This window comes from Poecile atricapillus, unplaced genomic scaffold (assembly GCF_030490865.1).
Source record: "Poecile atricapillus isolate bPoeAtr1 unplaced genomic scaffold, bPoeAtr1.hap1 scaffold_159, whole genome shotgun sequence".
NCBI lineage: Eukaryota > Metazoa > Chordata > Aves > Passeriformes > Paridae > Poecile > Poecile atricapillus.
The window spans coordinates 44,950-58,423 of NW_026709011.1; the positions used below are offsets into that span (position 1 = coordinate 44,950).

The 13,474-nt window shown below is 65.6% G+C and overlaps 2 protein-coding genes across 2 annotated transcripts in view; both read left to right on the forward strand.

Moving 5' to 3' along the window:
* The window catches only part of LOC131574224 (E3 ubiquitin-protein ligase HUWE1-like), a gene marked incomplete at its 5' end in the record, with an annotated part of 52,559 nt that extends 44,771 nt beyond the window's left edge, over window positions 1-7,788 (forward strand). The window contains 7 exon segments of the mRNA XM_058828641.1: window positions 2,330-2,520; window positions 5,620-5,657; window positions 5,781-5,882; window positions 7,093-7,179; window positions 7,284-7,367; window positions 7,445-7,571; window positions 7,685-7,788. Coding sequence (XP_058684624.1) covers window positions 2,330-2,520; window positions 5,620-5,657; window positions 5,781-5,882; window positions 7,093-7,179; window positions 7,284-7,367; window positions 7,445-7,461 — 519 coding nt within the window.
* Window positions 7,587-12,592, forward strand: LOC131574220 (guanine nucleotide-binding protein-like 3-like protein). Its single transcript, XM_058828637.1, has 11 exons — window positions 7,587-7,607; window positions 7,723-7,788; window positions 7,865-8,005; window positions 8,322-8,376; window positions 9,507-9,594; window positions 10,184-10,361; window positions 10,675-10,817; window positions 11,848-11,978; window positions 12,049-12,146; window positions 12,248-12,419; window positions 12,502-12,592. The coding sequence occupies exons 1-11, from the start codon at window positions 7,587-7,589 to the stop codon at window positions 12,552-12,554; spliced, it is 1,146 nt and encodes a 381-aa protein (XP_058684620.1). The 3' UTR covers window positions 12,555-12,592.
* Window positions 12,593-13,474: the final 882 nt, after the last annotated feature.

The window sequence follows — 13,474 nt, forward strand, 5'->3', positions numbered from 1 at the left end:
GGTCCTGGGGGGGGCTGGGGGTACCAGGGAAACTCCATCCAGGTGGGGTTTGGGGGCTGGGGGGTCCTGGGGGGGGTCCTGGGGGGATCACAGGGGGTTCCAGGTCCCAGGGCAACTCCAGGTGGGGCTGGGGGCTCCTGGGTGGGTCTGGGGGTACCAGGGCAACTCCATCCAGGTGGGGTTTGGGGTCTGGGGGGGTCCTGGGGGGGTCCTGGGGGGATCACAGGGGGTTCCAGGTACCAGGGCAACTCCATCCAGGTGGGGTTTGGGGTCTGGGGGGTCCTGGGGGGGGCTGGGGGTACCAGGGCAACTCCATCCAGGTGGGGCTGGGGGTTCTGGGGGGGTCTGGGGGAGTCTGGGAGGGTCCTGGGGGGTCTGGGAGTGATTCCAGGGGTGTCTGGGGGGATCACAGGGGGTTCCAGGTACCAGGGCAACTCCATCCAGGTGGGGCTGGGGGCATCTGGGGGGTCCTGGGGGGCTGGGGGTCCCAGGGCAACTCCATCCAGGTGGGGTTTGGGGGCTGGGGGATCCTGGGGGGGCCTGGGGGGTCTGGGGGTACCAGGGCAACTCCATCCAGGTGGGGTTTGGGTCTGGGGGGTCCTGGGGGGGGCTGGGGGTACCAAGGCAACTCCATCCAGGTGGGGTTTGGGGTCTGGGGATCCTGGGGGGGTCCTGGGGGATCACAGGGGGTTCCAGGTACCAGGGCAACTCCATCCAGGTGGGGTTTGGGGGCTCCTGGGGGGTCTGGGGGTACCAGGGCAACTCCATCCAGGTGGGGTTTGGGGTCTGGGGGATCTGGGGGGGGCTGGGGGTACCAGGGCAACTCCATCCAGGTGGGGTTTGGGGGCTGGGGGATCCTGGGGGGGTCTGGGGGTACCAGGGCAACTCCATCCAGGTGGGGTTTGGGGTCCTGGGGGGTCCTGGAGGTACCAGGGCAACTCCATCCAGGTGGGGCTGGGGGTTCTGGGGCGGTCTGGGGAGTCTGGGAGGGTCCTGGGGGTCTGGGGGGTCTGGGGGTGATTCCAGGGGTGTCTGGGGGGATCACAGGGGGTTCCAGGTACCAGGGTGACTCCATCCAGGTGGGGTTTGGGGGCTGGGGGGTCCTGGGGGGGGCTGGGGGTACCAGGGCAACTCCATCCAGGTGGGGTTTGGGGTCTGGGGGGTCCTGGGGGGGTCCTGGGGGGATCACAGGGGGTTCCAGGTACCAGGGCAACTCCATCCAGGTGGGGCTGGGGGCTCCTGGGGGGGTCCTGGGGGGATCTGGGGGTACCAGGGCAACTCCATCCAGGTGGGGCTGGGGTTCTGGGGGGCTGGGAGGGTCCTGGGGGGGGCTGGGGGTACCAGGGGCAACTCCATCCAGGTGGGGTTTGGGGTCTGGGGGGTCCTGGGGGAGTCCTGGGGGATCACAGGGGGTTCCAGGTCCCAGGGCAACTCCAGGTGGGGCTGGGGGCTCCTGGGTGGGTCTGGGGATACCAGGGCAAGTCCATCCAGGTGGGGTTTGGGGGCTGGGGGATCCTGGGGGGGTCTGGGGGTACCAGGGCAACTCCATCCAGGTGGGGCTGGGGGGTCCTGGGGGGGGCTGGGGGTACCAGGGCAACTCCATCCAGGTGGGGCTGGGGGTTCTGGGGGGTCTGGGGGAGTCTGGGAGGGTCCTGGGGGTCTGGGGGGTCTGGGGGTGATTCCAGGGGTGTCTGGGGGGATCACAGGGGGTTCCAGGTACCAGGGTGACTCCATCCAGGTGGGGTTTGGGGTCTGGGGGTCCTGGGGGGGTCTGGGGGTACCAGGGCAACTCCATCCAGGTGGGGTTTGGGGTCTGGGGGGGTCCTGGGTGCGTCTGGGGGGGCTGGGGGTACCAGGGCAACTCCATCCAGGTGGGTCTGGCAGCTGGGGGGGCTGGGGGTACCAGGGCAACTCCATCCAGGTGGGGCTGGGGCATCTGGGGGGTCCTGGGGGGGTCCTGGGGGGGTCTGGGGGTACCAGGGCGACTCCATCCAGGTGGGTCTGGCAGCTGGGGGGGCTGGGGGTACCAGGGCAACTCCATCCAGGTGGGGCTGGGGGGGCTGGGGGTACCAGGGCAACTCCATCCAGGTGGGGCTGGGGGGGCTGGGGGTACCAGGGCAACTCCATCCAGGTGGGGTTTGGGGGCTCCTGGGGGGTCTGGGGGTACCAGGGCAACTCCATCCAGGTGGGGCTGGCAGCTGGGGGGTGCTGGTGGCTCACTGTGTCCCTGTCCCCTGTCTCCCTGTCCCTGTTCCCATCTCCCTGTCCCTGTCCCTCCCTGTCCCCATGTCTCCCTGTCCCCTTGTCCCCATCCCTGTCCCCACCTCAGATCCAGTGGTTCTGGCGTGCCCTGCGCTCCTTCGACCAGGCCGACCGCGCCAAGTTCCTGCAGTTCGTGACGGGCACGTCCAAGGTGCCGCTGCAGGGATTCGCTGCCCTGGAGGGGATGAACGGGATCCAGAAATTCCAGATCCACCGCGACGATCGCTCCACCGACCGCCTGCCCTCGGCTCACACCTGGTGAGGGGACATGGGGACATTGGGGACATTGGGGACATCAGGGGGACACATGGGGACACCGACCGCCTGCCCTCGGCTCACACCTGGTGAGGGGACATGGGGACATTGGGGACATCAGGGGGACATGGGGACATCAGGGGGACACAGGGGGACACTGACCGCCCTCGGCTCACACCTGGTGAGGGGACATGGGGACATTGGGGACATCAGGGGGACACTGGGGACATCAGGGGGACATGGGGACATCAGGGGGACACAGGGGGACACAGGGAGACACCGACCGCCTGCCCTCGGCTCACACCTGGTGAGGGGACATTGGGGACACTGGGGGACATCAGGGTGACACAGGGGACATGGGGACATGACACACCTGGTGAGGGACACAGGGACATTGGGGACATGACACACCTGGTGAGGAGGACACAGGGACATTGGGGACATGACACACCTGGTGAGGGGACACAGGGGACATTGGGGATGTGACACACCTGGTGAGGGGACACAGGGGACACAGGGGGACATTGGGGACATGACACACCTGGTGAGGGACACGGGGGGACATTGGGGACATGACACACCTGGTGAGGGACAGGGGACATGGGGGGGACATGACACACCTGGTGAGGGTGACATGGGGACATTGGGGACATGACACACCTGGTGAGGGACATGGGGGGGACATGACACACCTGGTGAGGGGGACACAGGGGGACATTGGGGACATGACACACCTGGTGAGGGGACATGGGGACACGGGGACATGACACACCTGGTGAGGGACACAGGGGGACATTGGGGACATGACACACCTGGTGAGGGGACATGGGGACACGGGGACATGACACACCTGGTGAGGGACACAGGGATGACACACCTGGTGAGGGGGACACAGGGACATGACACACCTGGTGAGGGACATGGGGGGGACATGACACACCTGGTGAGGGACACAGGGGACATGACACACCTGGTGAGGGGGACACAGGGGACATGACACACCTGGTGAGGGGGACACAGGGGGACACAGGGGGACACTGGGGACATGACACACCTGGTGAGGGACAGGGGGGACATCAGGGGGACACGGGGACATCACACACCTGGTGAGGGGGACATGGGGACACAGGGGGACATTGGGGACATAACACACCTGGTGAGGGGACACAGGGGACATTGGGGACATGACACACCTGGTGAGGGACACTGGGGACATGACACACCTGGTGAGGGACACAGGGGACAGAGGGGGACATTGGGGACATGACACACCTGGTGAGGGTGACACAGGGGACATTGGGGACATGACACACCTGGTGAGGGACACGGGGGGACATGACACACCTGGTGAGGGACACAGGGGGACATTGGGGACATTGGGGACATCACACACCTGGTGAGGGGACACAGGGGACATGACACACCTGGTGAGGGGGATACAGGGGACAGAGGGGGACATTGGGGACATGACACACCTGGTGAGGGGGACACAGGGACATTGGGGACATGACACACCTGGTGAGGGGGACCAGGGGGACACGGGGGACATGACACACCTGGTGAGGGACATGGGGGGGACATGACACACCTGGTGAGGGGGACATGGGGACACGGGGGGACATTGGGGACATGACACACCTGATGAGGGGGACACGGGGACATGACACACCTGGTGAGGGACACACAGGGGACAGAGGGGGACACTGGGGACATGACACACCTGGTGAGGGGACACGGGGGGACATTGGGGACATGACACACCTGGTGAGGGGGACACAGGGGACAGAGGGGGACATGACACACCTGCTGAGGGGGACATGGGGACACGGGGGGACATTGGGGACATGACACACCTGCTGAGGGTGACGCTGTCCCCGCCGTGTCCCCAGTTTCAACAGCTGGACCTGCCGGCGTACGAGAGCTACGAGAAGCTGCGGCACATGCTGCTGCTCGCCATCCAGGAGTGCTCGGAGGGCTTCGGGCTGGCCTAGGGGGGGGGTGCCAGCCCTGCCCCCCCCAGCCTCTATAAATATATATATATTTTTTTGTTCCATTGGCTTTTTTTTTTTTTTTTTTTTTTTTGGTTTGTTTTGGGGTTTTTGGTTTTTTTTTTTGTTTTTTTCGGGGTTAATTTTTTTTTGTTGTTTTTGGTTTTTTTCCCTCCGGTCCCGGTTTGGGGGGGGTTTTTGCTCTGTTGGAGGGGGTGGGGTTCCCTCCTTCCCCTCCCCCCCCCTTTCCCTCAGCCCCTCCCCCCGTGTTGGGGGCTGGGGGGGGGGGTGGGGATGGTGGAAGGGGGGAGGGGGAGCCCCTGAAATTATAAATAAGTTCAGTCCCTCCCCCCCCCCCCCACCCCAAAACTGAGAGAAAAAGTTAAAAAAAAAAAAAAAAAAAGGAATAAAAAAAGTGCACTCTTGGTAAGGGCAGTCCCGGTCATTCTTGGGGGGAGGGGAGGGGAGGGGCTGGCCGCCATGTTGGGTGTGGCAGGGCGGGGTCCTCGCTTGGGGCCGCCATGTTGGGTGTGGCAGGGTGGCCATAAAGGGGGGGAGGGGTCGGGGATCCCCGTCTTGGGGGCAGCACGAGGGGATGGTACCCGCCATGTTGGGTGTGGCTGTGGCTGTGTGCACCATGTTGGGTGTGGCTGTGGGTGCCGCCATGTTGGGTGTGGCTGTGGGTGCCGCCATGTTGGGTGTGGCTGTGGCTGCGTGTGCCACCATGTTGGGTGTGGCTGTGCTGTGTGCACCGCCATGTTGGGTGTGGTTGTGTGTGCCGCCATGTTGGGTGTGGCTGTGTGCCGCCATGTTGGGTGTGGCTATGTGTGCCGCCATGTTGGGTGTGGCTGTGGTTGTGTGCGCCGCCATGTTGGGTGTGGCTGTTGTTGTGTGCGCCGCCATGTTGGGTGCGGCGAGTGAGGGACGCTGCCTACGTCATTCCGCCGCGCCGGAAGTGACGCCACTGAGCAGCGCCAGGAACCCCCGGCAGCGTGGGCGCCGCAGCCATGACCCGCTCCCGTGAGTTCGGGGCGGCACCGGGAGGGCCCCGGGGGGGGGGGGGGTCTCGGGGACCCCCCCTCGCCCCCCGAGCTCACCCCGCCCCTCCCTGCAGGCCGACAGGTGGAGGCGTCCCGGAAGAAGCGCGTCCAGGTGCGGCCCCGGGGGAGGGAGGGGAGCGGGCGGGTTCGGGGGTGCAGCCGCTGCCCCCCCCCGGTGTGTGACCCCCTCCCCCGGTGTGTGACCCCCCCCCCGTGACCCCCGGGATGTCCCCAGGCCCGGCGCGCCCGTGGCGGGATCAAGAAGGACCCGGGGGTGCCGCAGCTCGGCCGCTTCGCCGCCTTCGTGCGGCAACAGAGCAAGAACCGGCAGGGACGGGTACGGAACCGGGGGGGTTTGGGGACCCCCCCTCAAGGGAAAACTCGGGGGGTTTTGGGGGTCTGACCCCGGGGGCTTTGGGGGTCTGACCCCGGGGGGGTTTGGGGGTCTGATCCCGGGGGTTTTGGGGTTAAACCCCGGGGGTTTTGGGGTCTGATCCCGGGGGAGTTTTGGGGTCTGACCCCGGGAGTTTTGGGGTTAAACCCCGGGGGATCTGGGGGTCTGACCCCGGGAATTTTGGGGTCTGATCCCGGGGGATTTGGGGGTTAAACCCCGGGGGTTTTGAGGATCTGACCCCGGGAGTTTTGGGGTCTGACCCCGGGAGATTTTGGGGCTCTGACCCCGGGGATTTGGGGGTCTGATCTCGGGAGTTTTGGGGTTAAACCCCGGGGGTTTTGGGGTCTGATCCCGGGAGATTTTGGGGCTCTGACCCCGGGGGTTTTGGGGTTAAACCCCGGGAGTTTTGGGGTCTGACCCCGGGGGTTTTGGGGTCTGATCCCGGGGGTTTTGAGGGTCTGACCCCGGGAGATTTTGGGGCTCTGACCCCGGGGATTTGGGGGTCTGATCTCGGGGGTTTTGGGGTTAAACCCCGGGAGTTTTGGGGTCTGACCCCGGGGGTTTTGGGGTTAAACCCCGGGGTTTTGGGGTCTGATCCCGGGACTTTTGGGGTCTGATCCCGGGGATTTTGGGGTCTGACCCCGGAGATTTTGGGGCTCTGATCCCGGGGTTTTTGGGGTCTGATCCCGGGAGATTTTGGGGCTCTGACCCCGGGGGTTTTGGGGTTAAACCCCGGGAGATTTTGGGGTCTGATCCCGGGGGTTTTGGGGTTAAACCCCGGGGTTTTTGGGGTCTGATCCCGGGAGATTTTGGGGTTAAACCCCGGGAGTTTTGGGGTTAAACCCCGGGGTTTTTGGGGTCTGATCCCGGGGGAGTTTTGGGGTCTGATCCCGGGGGTTTTGGGGGTTAAACCCCGGGGTTTTTGGGGTCTGACCCCGGGGGGGTTTTGGGGTTAAACCCCGGGAGATTTTGGGGCTCTGACCCCGGGGGTTTTGGGGTTAAACCCCGGGAGTTTTGGGGTTAAACCCCGGGGTTTTTGGGGTCTGACCCCGGGAGTTTTGGGGTTAAACCCCGGGGTTTTGGGGTTAAACCCCGGGTGGTTTTGGGGTTAAACCCCGGGGTTTTTGGGGTCTGCCCCCCCCGTGTCCCACAGGCACTGCAGGTACAGCCCCGCTCACACCTGGCCGCTCACCTGGCGGACGCTCTGCAGCGACAGCAGCACTTCCAAAAAGAGCAGCAGGTGAGGCTGGGGACCCCCGGGGGGCTCCCAGGGGAGTTGGGGGGCTCCAGGGGGTCTCTCCCATGGATGGGGGGTCCCCATAACACAGGTACCCCCAGGAGAAGAAGGAGGAGGAGGAGGAGGAGGAGCCCCCCCAGCCCCCCCAGGACGAGGCGGCGCTGCGACAGTTCGGGCGGGAGCTGCGCAAGGTCGGTGCCGGGGGGGTGGGGGGGGATTTGGGGGGATTTTTGGGGGGTCTTTCCCACCCGAACCCCGATTTTGGCAGGTGCTGGCGGCGTCTGACGTGGTGCTGGAGGTGCTGGACGCCCGCGACCCCCAGGGCTGCCGCAGCCCCCGGCTGGAGGGGGCCCTGCGGCCCCAGCAGCGCCTCGTGCTCGTCCTCAACAAGATCGGTGAGGAGGGGGGGGATGATGGATCCGGGGGGGGGGGTCCCAGCGGGGATTTTGGGGTCCCCGCTGTCCCCACAGCCCTGGGGACACCCCGCTCTGTCCCCACTCTGTCCCAGACCTGGTGCCACGGGACGTGGTGGCCGCCTGGCTGAAGCACCTGCGGGCCCAGTGCCCCACCGTGGCCTTCAAGGCGTGCACGCAGCAGCAGAGCCGCAACCTGGTGGGTGCTGGGGGGCCGGGGGTGGGGGGCTCGGGCTCGGGGGGTCCCCCTGACCCTTCCCTGTGCCCCCCCACAGAAGCAGAGCCGGGTGCCGGCGGCCGCAGCCCCCGAGGAGGTGCTGGCAGGGGGGGCCTGCGTGGGGGCCGAGAGCCTCCTGCACATCCTGAGCAACTACGGGCGCTGCGGGGGCGGCCGCAGCTCCATCACCGTGGGGGTCGTGGGTGAGGGGCTCTGGGGGCGTGAGGGGGGCTCTGGGGGCCGTTTAGGGGGGCTCTGGGGCAGTTTGGGGGCTGGGGTTGAGTGGGGGGCTGTGAAGGTGGAGCTGTGATAGGTGAGGGGGCTCTGGGGGCAGTTTGGAGGGCTGGGGGCAGTTTGGGGGGCTGTGAAGGTGGGGGTGTGATAGATGAGCTCTGGGGGGCAGTTTGGGGGGCTGGGATTGAGTGGGGGGCTGTGAAGGTGGAGGTGTGATAGGTGAGGGGGCTCTGGGGACAGTTTGGGGGGCTGGGGGCAGTTTGGGGGGCTCTGGGGGGCAGTTTGGGGGGCTGGGGTGCGGGGGCGGCCGCAGCTCCATCACCGTGGGGGTCGTGGGTGAGGGGCTCTGGGGGCGTGAGGGGGGCTCTGGGGGGCAGTTTGGGGGGCTGGGGAGCAGTTTGGGGGCTGTAGAATAGGGGGGTGGATGGGTGAGGGGCTCTGAGGGGCAGTTTGGGGGGCTGGGGGCAGTTTGGGGGGCTGGGGGCAGTTTGGGGGCTGTGAAGGTGGAGGTGTGGTGGGTGAGGGGCTCTGGGGGGAGTTTGGGGGGCTCTGGGGAGCAGTTTGGGGGGCTGGGATTGAGTGGGGGGCTGTGAAGGTGGAGGTGTGATAGGTGAGGGGGCTCTGGGGGCAGTTTGGGGGGCTCTGGGGGCAGTTTGGGGGGCTCTGGGGGCCGTTTGGGGGGCTGGGGGCAGTTTGGGGGGCTGGGGGTGCGGGGGCGGCCGGAGCTCCATCACCGTGGGGGTCGTGGTGAGGGGGCACGGGGGGCGTGAGGGGGGGCTCTGGGGCAGTTTGGGGGGGCTCTGGGGGCCATTTGGGGGGCTGGGGAGCAGTTTGGGGGGCTGGGGGTGCGGGGGCGGCCGCAGCTCCATCACCGTGGGGTCGTGGGTGAGGGGGCACGGGGGGCGTGAGGGGGGCTCTGGGGCAGTTTGGGGGGCTGGGATTGAGTGGGGGGCTGTGAAGGTGGAGCTGTGATAGGTGAGGGGGGCTCTTGAGGCCGTTTGGGGGTCTGGGGGTCAGTTTGGGGGGCTGGGGGCAGTTTTGGGGGTCTGGGGGTCAGTTTGGGGCTCTGGGGGGCAGTTTGGGGGGCTGTGGAATAGGGGGCTGGATGGGTGACAGGGCTCTGGGGGCAGTTTGGGGCTCTGGGTGCAGTTTGGGGGTCTGGGGGTCAGTTTGGGGCTCTGGGGGGCAGCTTGGGGGGCTGGGGCAGTTTGGGGGGCTGTAGAATAGGGGGGTGGATGGGTGACAGGGCTCTGGGGGCATTTGGGGGTCTGGGGGTCAGTTTGGGGGTCTGGGGGGCAGCTTGGGGGGCTGGGGGCAGTTTGGGGGGCTGTAGAATAGGGGGGTGGATGGGTGAGGGGCTCTGAGGGGCAGTTTGGGGGGCTGGGGTCAGGTGGGGGCCAGGTTGGGGGGCTGGGGTCAGGTGGGGGCCAGGTTTTGGGGCCCCCCTGAGCGCTCCCGTTCCCCAGGGTACCCCAACGTGGGCAAGAGCAGCCTCATCAACAGCCTCAAGCGCAGCCGCGCCTGCGGGGTGGGGGCCGTGCCCGGCGTCACCAGGTGAGACCCCCAGAGCTGGGGGGGTCACAGGGGGGTCACAGTGCCCGGCCCAGGGGGAGGCACCTGGGCTGACCCCGCCCAGGTGGGTGGGTGGGCACACAAACCCCACCCCCATGTAGGCACACAGACCCCACCCCCAGGTGCGCACACAGACCCCACCCATCTGGGTGTGGCACTCAAACCCCGCCCCCAGATGGGCACACAGACCCCACCCCAGGCAGGTGTGGCACTCAAACCCCACCCCCAGGTGCACAGGTGGGTGGGTGGGCACACAGACCCCATCCAGGTGGGCACACAGACCCCACCCCAGGCAGGTGTGGCACTCAAACCCCGCCCCCAGGTGCACAGGTGGGTGGGTGTGGCACACAAACCCCACCCAGGTAGGCACACAGACCCCACCCATCTGGGTGTGGCACTCAAACCCCGCCCCCAGGTGCACAGGTGGGTGGGTGGGCACACAGACCCCACCCAGGTGGGCACACAGACCCCGCCCCCAGGTGCACAGGTGGGTGGGTGGGTACACAGACCCCACCCAGGTGGGCACACAGACCCCACCCAGGTGGGTGTGGCACTCAAACCCCGCCCCCAGGTGCCTGCAGGCCGTGCAGCTGGACCGGCACATCCGGCTCCTGGACTGTCCGGGGGTGGTCCTGGACTCTGGGGACCCCCCGGCCGCCGCCCCCCTGAGGGGGGCCCTGGCCCCCCAGCGCCTGCGGGACCCCCTGAGCCCCGCCTGCGCCATCCTGCGCCGCTGCCCCCCCCAGCAGGTGCGTGGGGACCCCCGGGGGGGGCTGAGGGTTCATGGGGGGGCCCCATCACCACGGCAATGGGAAGGGTCCCAATTGGGGGGAACCCCGTTTTTTTTCCAGCTGAATCAGCAGTTTTAGTGCTCAGCTTTAAAGAGACCCCCAAAATCGGGATTGGGTGTGGGGGGGGGCTCAAACCCCGTGCCCACAGCAGCGGGGAGGGGAGGGATTTTTGGGGGGATTATTTTGGGGGGGGGTCCTCCCCAGCTTTGGGCATTCCCAGCCCGTTTTGGGCACAGGGAGAGGGTGACAGCCCCTGCGTGTCCCCCCACAGCTGGGCGAGCTCTACGGGGTCCCTCCCTGCGCCGACCCCCTGCAGTTCCTGGCCCACCTGGCCCGGCGGCAGGGCCGGCTCCGCCCGGGGGGGCTGCCGGACGCCCAGGCCGCCGCCGTGGCCCTGCTGCGCGACTGGACCAGGTGTGGCAGGAGGGGGGCACCTTTCTGGGGGGCTGGGAGGGGTTTCCCCACCCTTGGTCCCCCTTTTCTGGGTGAGTGGAGGGGTCTTCACCCATCCTCACCCCTTTTCTGGGGGGCTGGGAGGGGTTTCCCCACCCTTGAACCCCTTTTTTGGGTGGGTGGAGGGGTCTTCACCCATCCTCCTCTCTTTTCTGGGGGGCTGGGAGGGGTTTCCCCACCCTTGAACCCCTTTTTTGGGTGGGTGGAGGGGTCTTCACCCATCCTCACCCCTTTTCTGGGGGGCTGGGAGGGGTTTCCCCACCCTTGAACCTCTTTTTTGGGTGGGTGGAGGGGTCTTCCCCCATCCTCACCCCTTTCCTGGGGGGCTGGGAGGGGTTTCCCCACCCTTAAACCCCCTTTTTGGGTGGGTGGAGGGGTCTTCACCCATCCTCACCCCTTTTCTGGGGGGCTGGGAGGGGTTTCCCCACCCTTGAACCCCTTTTTTGGGTGGGTGGAGGGGTCTTCCCCCATCCTCACCTCTTTTCTGGGGGGCTGGGAGGGGTTTCCCCACCCTTGAACCCCTTTTTTGGGTGGGTGGAGGGGTCTTCCCCCATCCTCACCCCTTTCCTGGGGGGTTGGGGAGGGTCCCAAGGCACCCTGATCCCGTTTTTGGGCACAGGAGGGGTCTTCCCACACCGTCTGACCCCATTTTTGAGGGGTCTCCCTGTGCCCTGATGCCTTTTTTGGGGGCGGGGGGAGGTCTCTCCACACTGTCTGAGCCCTTTGTGGATCAAAGGAGTCTCTTCAGATTCTGTGACCCTTTTTTGGGGGGGCTCTGGGGTCTCCCCCACACTCTGACTCCCCTTTTTCAGGCTTTGGAGGTGTCTTTTCATACCCTATAATCCCCTTTTTGGGGACTGGAGGTGTCTTTCCACCCCCTGTCACCCCATTTGGGAGGGGCTGCAGGGTCCCCCCATACCCTGAGCTTTGTTTTTGGGGACAGGAGGGGTCTCCCCACACCCTGACCCCCCCCTTTTTCCCCCCCCCACAGTGGGAAGATCTCATACTACACCCACCCCCCCAAATCGCAGGGGGTGCAGCTGGAGGCTCAAATCCTTCCGGCGCTGGGGCCTGCGCTGGACCTGGAGGCTCTGGAACGGGGCGATGCCGAGGCCCTGGCAGGTGAGCAGCACCTGAGCCCCGCTCCCCTCAGCTCTGGGGGACCCCCCAAAACTCACCTGGCCCCCCACAGCTGTCCCGGTGACGGTGACGGGGCTGGGGCTGGCTCCGGGCGACGCTGAGGAGGACGGGGCAGCAGAAGCCATGGAGGACGACAGCGGTGACCTGCAGGTGGGGAGGGATTTGCTGAGGTTGGGGAGGGATTTGCTGAGGTTGGGGAGGGGGTTTTTTTTGGGGGGGCAGTGGGTTAATAATTGACACCCCCTCCCCAGCTCAGCACCATGACAGTGGAGCTCAAGCCCCGGCTGAAGTCGGGGGGCACTGGGGGGGATCCAGTGCCCCGAGCCCCCAATCTGGAGGAGGTGGCTGCGCTCCCCGCTCTGTTCCAGGGCCAGGGGCTGCGGGCAGCTGGGAAAAGGAGGAAAAAACTGCAAAAAAGAGCAGGTGAGTGAAGTCACCCCCTTTTCCTGACCCCCCCTGAACCTCCCTGATCGATTCCCTTCAAACTCCTGATCCCGTCCCGCAGAGAAAATCGCCACGAAGCTGTCAGAGACATTGGAGGCAGCCATGCAGTTCTGAGGCTTTTATAAATTAAATTGCTGTATTTAAATGAGAAACAGTTCAAACAATCTTTTTAGAAACAGAATAACCTGGGGAGCAGGGGGGCCGTAGGGGTGGTTTGGGAGGTCTCTCAGATAAGAGATTGAAATGTGGAGGCTTTTGGGGGTCCTCCATGTCCCTGCAGGGGTTTTGGGGGGGGTCTCACTGCATCTTACGGCTGGGGGTGAGTGAGGATAACTAAAAACTTAGCAGTTTTCACAGCTGATATAGAAAATGTAACACTCAGCCACTTAGTGAACCTCAGAACCGGGGTCAAGGGGAGTGCTCAGCATTGGGGTTGCACCCCAATTATTAAGGACACTCCACCTCCACAACCTCCCCGATTCCTGTAGCACCCAATGCCCCACTTTGACACTAAATGAACCCCCCCAACCTTCCAGAGCACCCCAAAAGCCACCTCGGACACCCCACACACTCCCCGAGGTCCCACAGCTCCACAAAACCCCCTTGTACCCTCCCAAAAAGCACAGGGCGCCTCCCTAAGCCGTCACCCTTAGCCCTCACAGCACCCTCACCTGTATAGGCAGGGTGTGAAGGTTCCCCCGGGATTTTGGGGTGTCCCCGGTGCTGGGGAGGGGGAACACCGAGCTCCCCTCAGCCTCCACCCGCCATTTTGCCACCTTTTCCTCGGCCTGTGAGGAGCAGCAGTCACAGGTGGTGGTGATGGCAGCACAGGTGTTTCAAATGAGGGCTGATGAGGCGGAGGGAGGGGTGGAAGGGGCCGTCCCGCCTCATTTTGGGTTGGTTCGTGGTGGTTTTGTTTTTTTTTTTTGCAGCGCTTGGCGCCATTTTGCCGCCGTGAGGGGAGGGGGGGGGGCGCGCGCCTTTCCCGCTCTTTTCGCCACCTGAGGGGAGGGGCGGGAAGCGCGAGACTCTCC

What these genes read in the sequence shown, in the direction of transcription:
- LOC131574220 (XM_058828637.1), top strand. Translation starts at nt 7,587, where the DNA reads ATGATGGATCCGGGGGGGGGG. An exon ending in GCCGTGCCCGGCGTCACCAG is followed by an intron (nt 9,595 to 10,183) that starts GTGAGACCCCCA and finishes CCCCGCCCCCAG; the next exon opens with GTGCCTGCAGGCCGTGCAGC. An exon ending in ACGACAGCGGTGACCTGCAG is followed by an intron (nt 12,147 to 12,247) that starts GTGGGGAGGGAT and finishes CCCCCTCCCCAG; the next exon opens with CTCAGCACCATGACAGTGGA.